General features: G+C 57.4%; 3 protein-coding genes across 3 annotated transcripts; 2 read left to right on the plus strand and 1 right to left on the minus strand.

Moving 5' to 3' along the window:
- Nucleotides 1-4,010: 4,010 nt before the first annotated feature.
- BGZ61DRAFT_352828 (uncharacterized protein) lies at nucleotides 4,011-8,999 on the plus strand (the record flags this gene model as incomplete). Its single annotated transcript, XM_046240455.1, has 4 exons — nucleotides 4,011-4,425; nucleotides 4,479-4,605; nucleotides 4,662-4,973; nucleotides 5,060-8,999. The coding sequence occupies 4 exons, from the start codon at nucleotides 4,011-4,013 to the stop codon at nucleotides 8,997-8,999; spliced, it is 4,794 nt and encodes a 1,597-aa protein (XP_046104347.1).
- A 1,503-nt stretch (nucleotides 9,000-10,502) lies between these two features.
- On the plus strand, nucleotides 10,503-11,432 carry BGZ61DRAFT_452390 (GPI-GlcNAc transferase complex, PIG-H component-domain-containing protein). The gene has a single exon (XM_046245947.1). The coding sequence runs from the start codon at nucleotides 10,763-10,765 to the stop codon at nucleotides 11,393-11,395; it is 633 nt and encodes a 210-aa protein (XP_046104348.1). The 5' UTR covers nucleotides 10,503-10,762; the 3' UTR covers nucleotides 11,396-11,432.
- Nucleotides 11,433-13,578, minus strand: BGZ61DRAFT_452391 (pseudouridine synthase). Its single transcript, XM_046245948.1, has one exon. It carries the CDS (start codon nucleotides 13,467-13,469, stop codon nucleotides 11,508-11,510), a length of 1,962 nt encoding a protein of 653 aa, XP_046104349.1. The 5' UTR covers nucleotides 13,470-13,578; the 3' UTR covers nucleotides 11,433-11,507.
- Nucleotides 13,579-13,591: the final 13 nt, after the last annotated feature.

A 13,591-nucleotide genomic window follows, 5' to 3' on the forward strand; every position in this document is an offset into this window, starting at 1 on the left:
TGCAAAAAGCAAATCATAGATCGTGTCTGCACGTGTGTGGAAAGGCAGTAGCAGACACTCAGACAATGAGACAAAGAGACCAAAAGGAATATGAGGTCCACCATTCACGACGTGGATTCGGACAAGTCAAATTGGTGGAGTCGTCCCAGAGGGGATAAGAGCAGCCATCGTCAGGGACGCGCAGCCAGGAACAGACAAGGCGTGGTGGCAAGTCAAAGGTAGTGAAGAACGGCAACGCCTCCTCAGTCGATTAGTCGATGGTGTGCAGACCGACTAATAAGACGGAAGGGGCCGTGGCCGTGGCCGGACTTGCAATTGATGCTTTAAATGAAATCACATCGGATCACAAAAGCTCATGGGCAGAAAAAGTTACAGATCAAGAAAAGGAATTGAGCGATAGAGACAGGGATTGGCATTGGAGGCGTCGACAAGGTTAGTGGAAGTGGGTGGTGGTGGTGGTGGAGTCAGTCCACTGAGGGACGCTGGAGCACACCCGCTGGAGCACCCCGCTAGAGCGCTGAAGAACAGCACTGGGGAGCACTGGAGCACTGGGAGCGCACTAGAGCTCTCGGATGGAGATGGGACATGGGCAGGGGCCGCACGAACAAGGGAACAGGGGGCCTTGGGCCGTTTTAGCGGCCGGGAAGCAGAGCGATTAGATCCCTGTCGGGGAAGGTGATCGGCCCGCCCATTGGCCCGTCCCGACACAGAGCTTGCAGCTAGCGCAGCCAATGGAGAGCCGCAACACACATGCAGCACACTTGGGCGCTTCCACGACGACGTCGATTGAACGTCGCTCATGGCGCGCCCCGCCCCCGTGCCCCAGCCCCAACCACATGCTTTTACACCCGGCAGCACCTTGGACGCTGTTTCGCTGCAAAGAGATGACCTCGAGCCAGTCGAACCCGTCGAATCCGTCGAGTCCCCTCGAGCCAGAAGCCGCAAGACCCAACAGACGCCAATCCGCTCGGGGTTTCGGGTTGCTGCGAGGACCTGCTGCGAGCGAGCGAACGAGGCGGACTTAGGGACCAGGGCTTGACAGGCTCACCGGGCCCTGCCAGGCGATGCCAGGGGGCACCGATGGCCACAGTGGCAGATGGAGGGTGTCATCGTGTCCTCGCTGGTTGTCGTGTCAGGCCAGCGGGCAGCCAGCACCCAACTGCATCGCATTTGCTGCTCTCCCAGCGCATCTTGCGTTATGAACTGGCCTAATAAACGACTGACGGACCACTGTTCGACACACCGGCGCGGAGCTCCCCACAGATATACTATGTACACCGGCACGCACAGGTGCACACAGGCGCACACACCCGTACGCACTCACACAGAGGCAGGGGCACGCACGCACACACATACATCCGCTGTAAGGTACCGGACCGCCCCTTCTCGTGTGAATGGACACCGGATAGGACAGGATCGAATACACACTGCCGTGTTGCCAGACCTCGTCCTGCAACGGCGTCACAGCAGAGAGCCATGTAGGTGCGCCGGCTGTCGAGATGTCGCACCAAGGCCGACCCCGCATAGCTCAACCCGTCTTCCGAGCACAGAGCAAAGGAGGGGCTCTAGGGCCGACAGGGGTTCAACGAGACCGGGAAGAAGCAATGAAATGAATTAAATCAACGGTCTGGGCGAATGTGAAGACGACGACGCAGACCCGGTCGATGACGACGGAGCGGTGGGAGCCCGGCCAATTCGCGACTGCGGCGAGACACAATTGATAGTGATGGGCCCGCACGCCTCCGAGTCACCGAGTCCTCGAGACGGAGATTCGCAGGGTCCCAAAGCCCGCATTTCCACCAGGGCCACTCGGTCTAGCGAGTCAACTGCAAGCATACATCAGTCCAACAGTCCAACAGCGCTCGGCAGAGCCTACGGGCGGGCACGCGGGCAGCCCACGAGGCTAATTAGGGCAGGGGGCATTGCTGGACGTTGAGCCCGTTGCGTTGCTCGCCTTTGCCCTGCCTGGCCCTGCTTGGCCCTGCTTTGCCCTGCTTTGCAGCTTGCAGCGTGCTGTTCGATGCTTGCTCGCCAGCGCCTCGCCCCGATCCACATTGCCACGGCCCATAATAGCCACAGTCTACAGCTCAACAGCCGTCGATCCACTGTCCACGCCCGTCCGCCGCCGCCAGTCCTAAGCCAACGCGAGCAAGCCCGCAACCGCCCCGGCATTCAATTCACACCATTCACAGCGTCGTCCGGCCAGGTACCAACCCAACGTAACCGCCTTCGCTCGCTTCTCCTGCTCCGAGACTCGTCGCGAGACGAAAAGCGAGAGGGAACCGGACAGGAGAGCGGGGGATCCCTGGGCCTTGCAGGTTTTTGCAAGCCGTGCAGCTGCTCGTCTCGTCTTGGCCGTCCGTCTCCACTGACTGGCCCAGGTCAACCAGATGCGCCCATCCATCCATCATCCATGATGCGCCATGCGCCGTCCGCCCGCCATTTCCAATCGCATCGCCCAAGCACCTCGAGCACCTAAAGCACCTAGAGCACCTAGGCACGCAACCAACCCTGAGCCCCTGGCAACTGCGCACTCGAGCCGGTCCCGTATCCGCTGATCCATGGAACCCAACGTTCGCAGGGCTCTAATTTTATATGGCCCCCCCCGGCCACCACTGACATGCCAGGACGCCACCTCGTAGGCGCCATCTCTGACTATGGTGGTGAAGGCCCTTGAAGGCCCATGGTACATGGCCCATCACACAGGCACTCTCGCAGCACCGCACCCACGCACGCTCACCACTCCCACTCGCACCCCCCGGACAAGCCTCTTGCGCGTCTGCGTCTCTCAAAACCACCCCAACCTGCTCTTTTTTATTCTCCATTTCCCTCTTGGGCTTCTTCCTATTCCCTCGCCTCTTCTCCCGTTCCTGGGTTTACTGTGACTTGTGTGTGCGTGTCTCCGCTCCTGTCACCTCATCACATCTGCACAACCAACATACATCGCCAACCATCAACCCCAGCCCCCAAGCTTCCTCAGCTCTTTCTCTTTGAGAACCTCGCTTCCCCAGTTCTTCTCTCCAGCTCGGCTCATATCAAAAACTGCACACGCCCCCCTCCTCATCCTTAAACGCCTTGTCCTGTATCCCGCTGCTTGCATTTAGCAGCTTTTCCTCGTGTGCACCCAACGACCCTCGCCTCGTCTACCGAGTGCACAAGCTTCCTCACCTCTCACACACCACCATTTCTCGAGTCCCTCTCGAGATCCAAGCTACTCCTGCAAGTCAAGCGCCGGGTCACACCCCTCTCCCAGCTCGCCCACAAGCCCACTTCGCCCACTCTCCCCATTCGGTTGTCGTCCGACCCCGGGCAATCACCATCAAGAGGTAGGCGGCTGCGTCCTTCATTCCCTGCCAGTCTTGCGCCTATAGCGTCTTTCTACTACAAGCAAAACCACCTCCTCGCCCCATCTCCACCCTCTGCTGTCATCTCTCCCGGATCCCTCATCTCTATTTTTACATACCTACCTACTCTCCGCCTCCTCATTCTCCTGCGGCCTCCCTGACCCCCCCTTCGAACTCGCCTTCTCACCGCAACCTAGGCGTCCATCTCATCCTCCGCCCTGCGACCGAGACATACAGCTCCCGCCGACTCACGCTTGCTGTCCAACCTAACCCCCCCCAGCCGCTACCCGCTTCGCCGTATCGCCTGCCGTGACGGAGCAAGACGATCACCGCTGCCCTAAACTCTGGTTCACCAAGACGCATTCCGGAGTCATCGTCCGGATACGGGCCGCAGTGCACTCCGAGTAATGTTCAACCGTCCCAACGTGTAGCTTCCCGCCTGTTCTTGCTCCGAGAGTGAGAGACGAAATCCCCCGCCAGAGGGGGATATCCCTCGTTGACACTGCATTGGAACTGTATGTGCATTGTTCCACACGACTGCCCAGACCTGCAGAGGTTTCCGAAAAGTCGTCGTTCCTGCCGCCACCCAGCCGACTAACCAGAGTTCCTTGGACGCAGATCGAGAACCGAAAAGGATATTAGGCGACCATGTCCGCCAAGTCCGCCATGTCCGCGCCAACGCGAAACGGCGCCGTCTCGATGAGCTCCGGGAGGTCATCAAGAGAAAGGGCTGCGGTCGCTCAAGATTTCTCTACCATGCCCTCCGCCAAGAACCTCAAGTTCTTCGACCCATGCGCCGCCACGGCGTCCATGTTCCTCTATGCTCAGGGATCTTCGATCGTCTGCAGCCACCACGACACCCTGACCATCGAGCGGAGGTTCTCCCGTCACGCCGACGAGGTTCAATTGTTGGCCGTGGATAACCACAGTGAACTGGGCGGCGGTCGTTTTGTCGTGAGCTACGACTCAGGGCAAACGGCCATTGTATGGGATTTGATGACAGGAGATGAAGTCTCCCGATTTGCGTCTTATGAGCACCTCACTTGTGCGGCTTGGATGCGAAACGGAAATGTGGCGTTTGGTATGCACCCTTTAAATACTTATACCGGTCCAATGGGAATTAACAAAATGCAGGCAACACGCAAGGAAGTGTCATTCTATTCGAGCCCACAACTTCCGAACACATCTCTTCAAGGACGCTAGATCAAATTGCCGTGACAGCATTGGCACCATCGGCCGATTGCCGTACATTTGCCATTGGGTAAGTTTCACTGAGTTCGAATTGCGAGGCGCAACTCCCCACTAACTGGGTCCCAGATATCAAAATGGCTCTCTACTTGTCGCAACTCTGCAGCCTCGTTTCACTATTCTCCACAACCTTACTACATCAAGAGGGCCGTCACCAATTGTGACGTTGGCTTGGCATGCGTCATCCTCGCGACAAAAATCCGACATGCTTGCCGTGCAAACGCACAACGGCGACCTTCGGGTTTGGAGTGTGGCCAAATTGTTCAACGCTGAAGATCCTGCCAAGATCGTCCGCGTTTTACGACGGACTGAGAACTTTCTGAATGGTCCCAACTGGATGGGCTGGTCCAAAAACGGCCGCATAATCCAATACTCTGACTCGTACGTTCAACGCTTACTATCACAGACCCCCCTAATCCACGCGCGCGCTTAACTGCATGATCCGTCACTCACTAACACCACCACAGCCAAACACTATCATGGGATGTCAGGACTAAGCATGTCACCTATGATTCCATCCCCACTCTGGAACATGTCAGAGGCCTCGCTGTCTACGGCCCTGGTGCCTCCCTGTTTACGCTTGGCCCCAACAACACGGCCCAGCAGTTCGACCTCAACTCCCCTTCCATCATAGTGGCAAATGTCCAGCACCCTGCCAACCTTTTGCCACCTTCACCCCCTGTCTCCGAGGAGACTGGCGACCGGTCGGTCCGCTCGGCCACAACTATCAACACATCCGAGTCCGAAAGCAGCTCCATCCCCCTGGACATGAATATCTCCGAGAGTGATGATGACCATCTATCGCCATTTGCCCGCCTTACTCGGAACAACGTTCAGGACTCTGGAGGTGAGGTTTCCTACGAGTCGGCTAGTCCAGTATCCAGCCGAAGCAACCTATCGTCTGTCACCAAGTCTTCCGGAGGATCTCGAACCCCTGGCCGTTATCCCGGGTCCTTGAGATCAAAGGGCATGACTGAGAATACGTACATTTCTGCTGGATCGTCGCTCAAGTCATCGACAATTGGTAAGAAAGAAATGGACAGTTACTCTATGGGGTACTCCATGGGAACAACAAGCACAACGTCCTCAACACGGTCCCGACATAAGCCTTCCCGGTTGAGACATGAAGTCCCTCGCAGCCCAGACGACAACAAGGTTCATGATCTCTTCAAGTATACGCGGACGCGCCTGAGTGATATCCCGTACAAGCACCCAACGGTGCCGAACAACTCTCGTCTCACCAATGACGACCTCCGCCATCAGATGCTCAACACCATCTTTGGATGGAACAAGGAGATTGATGACCTCATCCGGGATGAGATGAGCCGACATATCGCAGGTTCTCCGAGCCGCATTTTGCTGGCCAAATGGCTTGGTGATCTTGATGCCGATGTCATGGCTGCCAGCTCCGAAAACATGACCTCTCAGGATTGGATGTTGTTGGCTTTGAGTGGCATCGGTGGCCAGGCATCTCAGCATAAGATCGGACGTGCTTACGTTCAGCGTCTGCTCGAGACAGGCGATGTTCACGCTGCAGTCACTATCATGCTCGGTATGGGTGACCACACTGATGCTATTGAGATTTACATATCACACAAGCGATACATGGAGGCCCTGATCCTAACTTGCCTCGCATTGCCCGGTGTTTGGGAGCGTCAAGCTGCCATCATTCGGAAGTGGGGAGAGTGGGCTGTTCAGCATGGGCAGCAGCAGCTGGCCATCCGTTGCTTCGCATGCACCGACCAAGAGTCCACCGAGCCTTGGACTTCTCCGTCTGCTGTGCAACTCAACTTCCAGAGCCTCACGCCTAGCATCCCGGAGATTCTCAGCCCTCCCCTATCCCCTCCCGGTATCCAGCGAGGGCCACAGCGCAGCATTGCTAAGACGTCTGCCCTGAAGCTCATCACCTCGTTTGGCGATCAATCACAGAAGTCCAAGTTCTTCTCCCAGGGTGATGGCGGCAAGACTCCTATTGCTGCAGGCGCGACTCCCATCGCCGAGTCTGCCGTTTCTCCTGGACCTTCTCAGGAGGCCACCACTGCATTTCTGAGACCCTCAAGCAACAGCAGGTTCAACACGCCAACCTCTGCCCGAGGTGCCGGCCCAAGCTTTGGACGTGGTCGCCTTCCCTCCATCGGCGAGCTTCCATCTGATCTCAACCGCGATCAACTCAAGAAGAAAGCCACCCCTCCTCTTGCCATGGAGAACCGATTAGGTCATACCCGCGCAATCTCTTCTGGCCAAGACAACATGAGTGCTGGGATTGCTCTTCAACGAGCGGCTACTGCAAGCCCGATGATGATGCGAGACGGATTTCAAAGGCTGGTGCGAGGCCCTGATGGTGAAATCCCCCCTTCGCCTGACAAGAACGTTATGATGAAGATGGAAGAATCTCGATCGAACCGTCGCAATGGTTCTCGCGGCCGGATCCCGGTCGGCGTGGACATGCATCTAGAGGCCTGGGACCAGGTGGAGACCAGAGAGGTGACTTCACCCGAGCAGTCTGTCACTTCGTCTACCCGATTTCACTGGCCTTCTCGTCGTCGTGGCACTGGATCTGTAGCGAGCTCCGCCACATCGGCCTCAAGTGCTGGACGTAGCCTACGACAGCAAGCCAGCAGACACCGCGATGACTACATTCATAGCTTGGATGCTGCACAGCACTATAAGAAGTCGCGCAGTCGCCCAGGCAGCAGGGACAGATCTCGTGGCCGCCAAGGTAGCCACGAGAGATCTACCAAGTCGCGCGAAGTCTCTGAGGAACGTGGCCGTGGCACTTCTCGAACCTGGTCTAAGGCTAAGAGATCACCTACCTCTCCCGTTCCCATGTCTCCAGAGGACCTGATCCAGCTGAGCACCCCCAACCGCACCGAAATGCCCGACCCTTTGACTATCAGGAAGTTCAGTGCCCCCAAGGCCAAGCCTGGCAGTCGTACTTCGAGTCGCGGTAGTCGTCGTCGCAGCCCAGAGGGTCGACACATCCCCCCGGCACTGGATATCCGTGGTAGGAGTGAGGACAGAACTGGTTCTGTCCAGCGATCCCCTTCGTCTCCTCTGCCAATGTCAGCTCAGGCGCTCCACTACCAGGGCTCAGAGGATGAGGAGGACTTCAAGGCCGCTATGGTGGCCCAGGAGCTGTTTCGTGCAAAGCATAGCCGGAGCTCCAGCCGTGGCCTCAACTCACCTGTGGTGGCCATGAAAGAACAACCCGAGACTCGCGCCAGAGCCCAGACGGAGGCTGCCGAGACGGTCGGGCTTCCTGCTATTCACGGACGGGCCGCTTCGACTGAGCATGCTGGTGACCTGCGACAGATGAAGGATGAACGACAACGCAAGAAGGAACAGGCCGCCCGGGAGCTTGAGGAGCGGCGGAAGTCCCTAGCCAAGCGTCCCCAGGCCCCTACCATTCCTCATCCTAACCAGCTATCCCCGGGCCTGATGCAATCTAGCGTCGAGGCTGCTGAGCCCCAGGCTCCGTCTGACGATCTTCCTCCTCGGAGTGCCACGGCGCCTCCTAAGAGCCCGCCCAAGAGCATGTATGCCCGGAATGGCCCGGCCATCGGGCTGCCCGCGACTCCCAAGGCAATGAGGCTCATCATCGAGACCGATTACAAGAACGACAAAGGCAACTCGCTACTGCCTGATGTCCCTCCGATCCCAGCCACCTTTGCCCAGAGACACTCGCCCCAAGTCTCTCCTGAAAGCCCCCCTAAGGAACACCAGGAGAATCTGTTGACTCTCCTTCCATCGACGGTGTACCAGCCGCCTTCGCGACCCGTTATCCCCAGAAGCTTGTCCGCGCCTATTCTTGACGAGCCTGGCCCAAGCCGCTTCGGACGCAAGAACAGTATTGGTGGAGGATCTCGTCGCATTGATGAGGTCGTACACGACGAGCGGCGCCGATCTCATGAGGAACAAGTTCCTCCTCCACCGCCTCCGGCTCCCACGCTGTTGAAGGAGCTTCAGCATTTGGCTACACCTCCTCCCCCTCCTCCTGCACCCCTCCCACACATGCCGCGACACCATGAGATGGGCGCGGTTGGGTCTGGCATGATTGAAATCGTCATGGACGATGACGACACGTCGGGCAACGATGGGCCGGCCCCCGGCGGTAGCCCCCCAACAATGGCCAGCGTCAAGGGCCACAGCCGAGGCCGCAGCAATGGAGACAACAGTATCTCTACTCGCTTCTCCAAGGCAACTGAGCGCCTGCGTTCGGTTAGCCGTAGCCGCAAGGATGCTCGAGTCAAGTCTCCGCCTTTCGAGGCGCCATACGAGAGCGTCCCTATGCCCCGTCGAGTTCAGTCTCCACCTCCTATGATGTACGATCAGGAAACAATGCGATCGCCCGTTGAGACAAAGAACAGGCATATGTCGACGGGACTGCACCGAAGCGAGATGATTTAAGAGCTGGTGCTTGATCGCAGATGCTGACTGGTGCTATTTCCCACTTCTACTCCTCTCCCTATTACCGTTGTACTCTTCGATTCTGTGCATGGCGATTGGCGTTGTCGATTCAAATACCTCGATACCACTTTCTCCAACCTGAGTTCGTCTCACGACGATGTTATTATGTGCCCGCTGTTTCTGTTGGATATTTTTTGGAGGAAGAAATGGTAAAGCAGCGTGGTACTTTTTAAGTCTGAGAGCATTTATTGCGATTTTGTATGCTTTTTCTTTGACTTCTTTGCTTCATATGCCATGAGGTTAGGTCGTCTCGCAGGCTCGGTGATACCCGGCAAGAGACGACTGTTTTGTTTTCGTTTTTTTCTGAGCCTTGGATTCTTGACCATCCTTTTGCAACAGCAGGCGGCAGATGTTTATACACAGATTATGTTTGATGGATACAGAATAACAGACACATGATATTTGTTTTGTTAAGCTCTGGATATGGGGATGATTGGGCTTTCTTTGTTCGCTTCGAATTGGGATGATGGTGGAATGGAAAGCGGATGGGATGAAATGTAAGCCACCATAGGGGAGCAGATGGGGAGGTGATGGATGGCAAAAATCAAGAGCACAAGCCAAAGAATACGGCGGGGTGCTTTATACAATGCTGCCTCACGGCACTTGTTTGAGTTTTTGAGGGATCGCGCAAGGAAGACTGGGAAGGATTTGATGGGAATGAAGTATGGGCGATGTGTTATTGCTGATCAGTTGAATGAGATGGGTTTAAATAATAACGATGTGATGACTATTTAATTCTACCTTTTGCTTCTTAATGTCTATTCTTGCAATTTGTGATTGTAGCTTGAGTGCGTTGGCGCAGTGCGCGAGTAACTGGGTCTGGAACTTGAGCAAGCATACAGTTGCTAACAGTGGTGGTGATAGCGTCAGCCCGTACATGGTATAAGCCCAAGACAGCTTAAAGAGTTCGAATCGCACGACACAACACCGCCTAAGAGTAAGAAGAGCATCAAACTCCAGCAAGTAAAACTACCATTATCAACAAGCTCAACCAGTATTTTTTAGAACGCGCCAAGTCCCCATGTCAATCGGCAAAAAGTGCAAAAAAAGAAGCGTCGAACAGTTCCATCCCCGCCAATTCCAACCCAAGCCCCTCGCACGAACGTGATCCCACCCGCCACGTGACGGGGGAGAGGTCTCTGCAGAGTGAATCCTCCCTCAAGGGTCATCTCCAGTGCTGAGGGCCGCAATGAATGTTACCAGCATCGCAGGTTTCCCGTACGAGTGGGCGGCCACCGCAGCGTTCGGACGGGGCGCGGCGAGAGGGTGCTTATGGATTTGGGGTGGACAGCTGGGCGTTGTGAACGTCTTCGCCGTTAGACCATTACAGTCGGAAAAATTCGCTGAATTATTGGCAGATAAAGGTACCTGGCTGCGCTGTGGGGGTAAACTTCGGCAGTGGGAGGCGCTGGAGGTGTTGTCCCACTGTAACTTACCATCAACACCATAACCACAGCTGCTACAGCTTCTAGCAACATCGTTTTGGGTTGGCAATTTCTCTCTCTCTCGTCGCTGACTGGCACAGCGCTGCAGCTCCAAACCCTTCACCGGAGCTCGATCCGGAAACAACACCCTCTAATAAATCGAATTGTCGCCCACGCATCAACCCCAGCAGCTTTCCTAGCTTGCCCCGTCGCTGAGCATCCATCCCCATGATGGCCTTCTATTGACCGAGCGAACCTCTCTACAACACCACCGCCAACATGCTCTCAACATCCCCCCGCCTCCAGATCCGTCGCCCCTCGCCCACAACCGCCGAATTCACCGTCACAACGCTGCGGCCTCTCCCAACGCCCCTCCACATCGTCCTCCTCGTGGCCCGCCTGCTGGTCTCCCTCGCGACCGTCCTCATCCTGCACGCCCGCTACGCCCTCTCGCCGCTCGCCGAACGCACCCCGCTGCTCCGCGCCCCGGCCTACTTCCGCTCTCCGGCCGGCCGCACCGCCGCGTGCCTCGCCGCCCGCATTCCCGTGCCCGTCCTCGTCCCCGCCGCCGTTGCGCTGCTGTGGCTGCTCAGCCGGAGAGGCTATGCGTGCGAGAGCCTGCTCGTCATGAGGGGGCTGGGTGTGCAGACGAGCGAGTCGCCGGCTAGTTATCTGGCGAACACGGCAACAAGGTTCATCCCCACCGAGAAGATCCGAGACATCTTGGTCAACGAGGCGTTTCGTGGGTTCGAGGTCAGGTACTACCTCGTCGTTGTTGTCGAGGGCGAAGAAGACGTCGTCGTTGTGTTCCCTGGCTTGTTGCCTCGGTTGAAGATTGTCGAGCAAGTATGGAGAGGTGCAAGAGGTTGCTTGTACGAAGGCAGAGGAGAAGACAAGGGACTAATATCATAGAGCTTTATACCACCCAACAAGGGACCGTGTTTTTATTGCGCTTGTCTATTGTGTCCCAGCGCTTTGTCACTTTTCATGAACTTATGCTGACCTCAGCATGGATATCTAATGTCTACTCGTCCGTCATGGACTCGTCCATCTTTCGCTTGCCGAACCCCTTTTTCTGCCTCATGTCCTCCGATCCCGCGTAGCCCTTGCGCTTCGCATACCGTTCATTCTGCTCCTCGGGCGCCTGCAGCCGGTCTTTCTTCATCAGCGGGATGTATCGTCCGCCCATGCGCCCGCAGTTTCCGCCCTCGTAGACGACGATGCTGTTGGCCTGCTTGCTATTCGGCGCAACCGTCTCCGGTCGCTCGATTCGCTGCGAAGGATCGGAGCTGCCCTGTCGCGAGACGAGCCGCAGGAGCTGGTTCGACAGCAACTCGTCGAGTTTGTGCTCGCGCCAGTGCGCCCACATGCCGTCGATGACGCCGAACTGACCGAATTTGCTGAGCGCCGGGTCATCGGCCAGGTACACCCACTTGAGGGCGTCACCATTCTTGGTTGCCGGCGCGGCCTCGTCTCCAGGGAAAATGCAGTCCCACAGAACCAGTGGCACCTCGTCGGCCATGCCGTAGTTGGGCTTGCACGGGTTGGTGGTCACGTCGAGCAGTTGCGTGACGACCTCGGGCTTCTCGAGGCCCTGTGCGACAAGGAACAGCACCGCAACCATGTGTCGGATCTGGTGCCACAGGAACGCGGAGCCTCGCACGTTGAAGGAGTAGACCTTGGGGTGTATCGCCGACCCGTCTAGCCCCCCCGCAGGCGCGAAGCCCGGATTTGCCAAATATGGCAGCGCAGTCGAAGCGTCCTTGACCTCCACGATGTCGGCCTCGTAGATGGTGCGGGAAAAGTTTGTGATTTGCTTGCCGGGGTCGATCTTGCATAGGTTGCGGAAGTCGTGCTCGCCCTCGTAGCGCTTCGCAGCATCGCGCATGGCCTCAATGTCGAGCCATCCCGACTTGCCCCCCGCCTTGGGGTCGGGCGAGAAGGCCGGCTGCGTAAAGAAGTACCGATACTGTCGCTCGCGACACGAGAAGCGAGCAGAGAAGTTGGGCGGTGGCGCGGGACACCAAGCGAGGATGCGGATCTCGGGAGGCAGGATGCGGTTGAGTATACGTGGGTACTGCAGCTCATCCTTGATCGAGTCAAAAGGTGTATCCTCCTCTTCTTCGTCCCCCTCCACTGCTGCCTCCGTCTTCTCTTCAGACTGTTCATCCACCACCATGGCATCTGCACCCTCGGCCCCCTGACTTGGCGGGCTTCGCTTCTTGGGCAGTGGCCTGTTGCTGCGGACGCGGAGCCCGATGACCTGGCCAAAGGCGCTGACGCCCTTGTCGGTGCGGCCACACTTGGAGTACTCGCAGCAGTCAAAGTCAACGACGTTGTTGTCCTTGGGGAAGATGAGGCACGCCTTGGTCAGGGCGTTCCACAGCTCCTCTTCGATGGACGACTGCGTGGCCATGGCCTGGAACTCGAAGCCGCCGTAGTTCTTGCCCAGGTACGCCAGCTTCAGCGCAATGAACCGGGTCGAGTACTTGGACGGATCGACCTTGCGCTTGCCCTTGGGCTTGGGCTTCTTGACCTCTGACGCAGCCGACGGCGCCGCACCATCGCCGCTCTCGGGCTCGGGTTGCTTCTGAGGAACCGGCTCCGGCTTCGGGGCTGGCGGGGCCGGCCGGGACCTCAGCTCGGCCTCGAGCTCCTTAACACGCTCGATGAGACCGTTCTTGGTCCATGACATGTAGTTTGATTCGCCCGACATGGTGCGGTACTTGGCAGCTTTGCGCTGCTTGCGAGCCTCGGAGGATTCACCACTTGATGAGGAGGACGTAGACGACAAAGAAGAGTGCGAAGCCCAGCGGTGACAAGACGGCGCGGGCGGGCTGCAGTTTTGAGCTCCTCCGGCGACGATGGCTCCAAGGGGAGTTCGGCGCCCAAGACAATTGCCAAACGGTCGCATGAGTTGGTGTGGGTTCGCTTTCTTATATGCGACCCATCTGAGTCTGGTGTGAAAAAGGGCTTCCCACCACATAGAATAGTGTGGCTTTGCTGGGGCTGTCCTCTGTGGCTAGTCACCGAGTTGCGCCACAACCAACTCGATAACTCTGGCTTGGGCCAACGTATGGACGCTGCGTGATTTCCCCCCTCTCAACC

Source organism: Ilyonectria robusta (genome assembly GCF_021365365.1).
Source record: "Ilyonectria robusta strain PMI_751 chromosome Unknown BGZ61scaffold_10, whole genome shotgun sequence".
In the NCBI taxonomy this organism is placed as follows: Eukaryota; Fungi; Ascomycota; class Sordariomycetes; order Hypocreales; family Nectriaceae; genus Ilyonectria; species Ilyonectria robusta.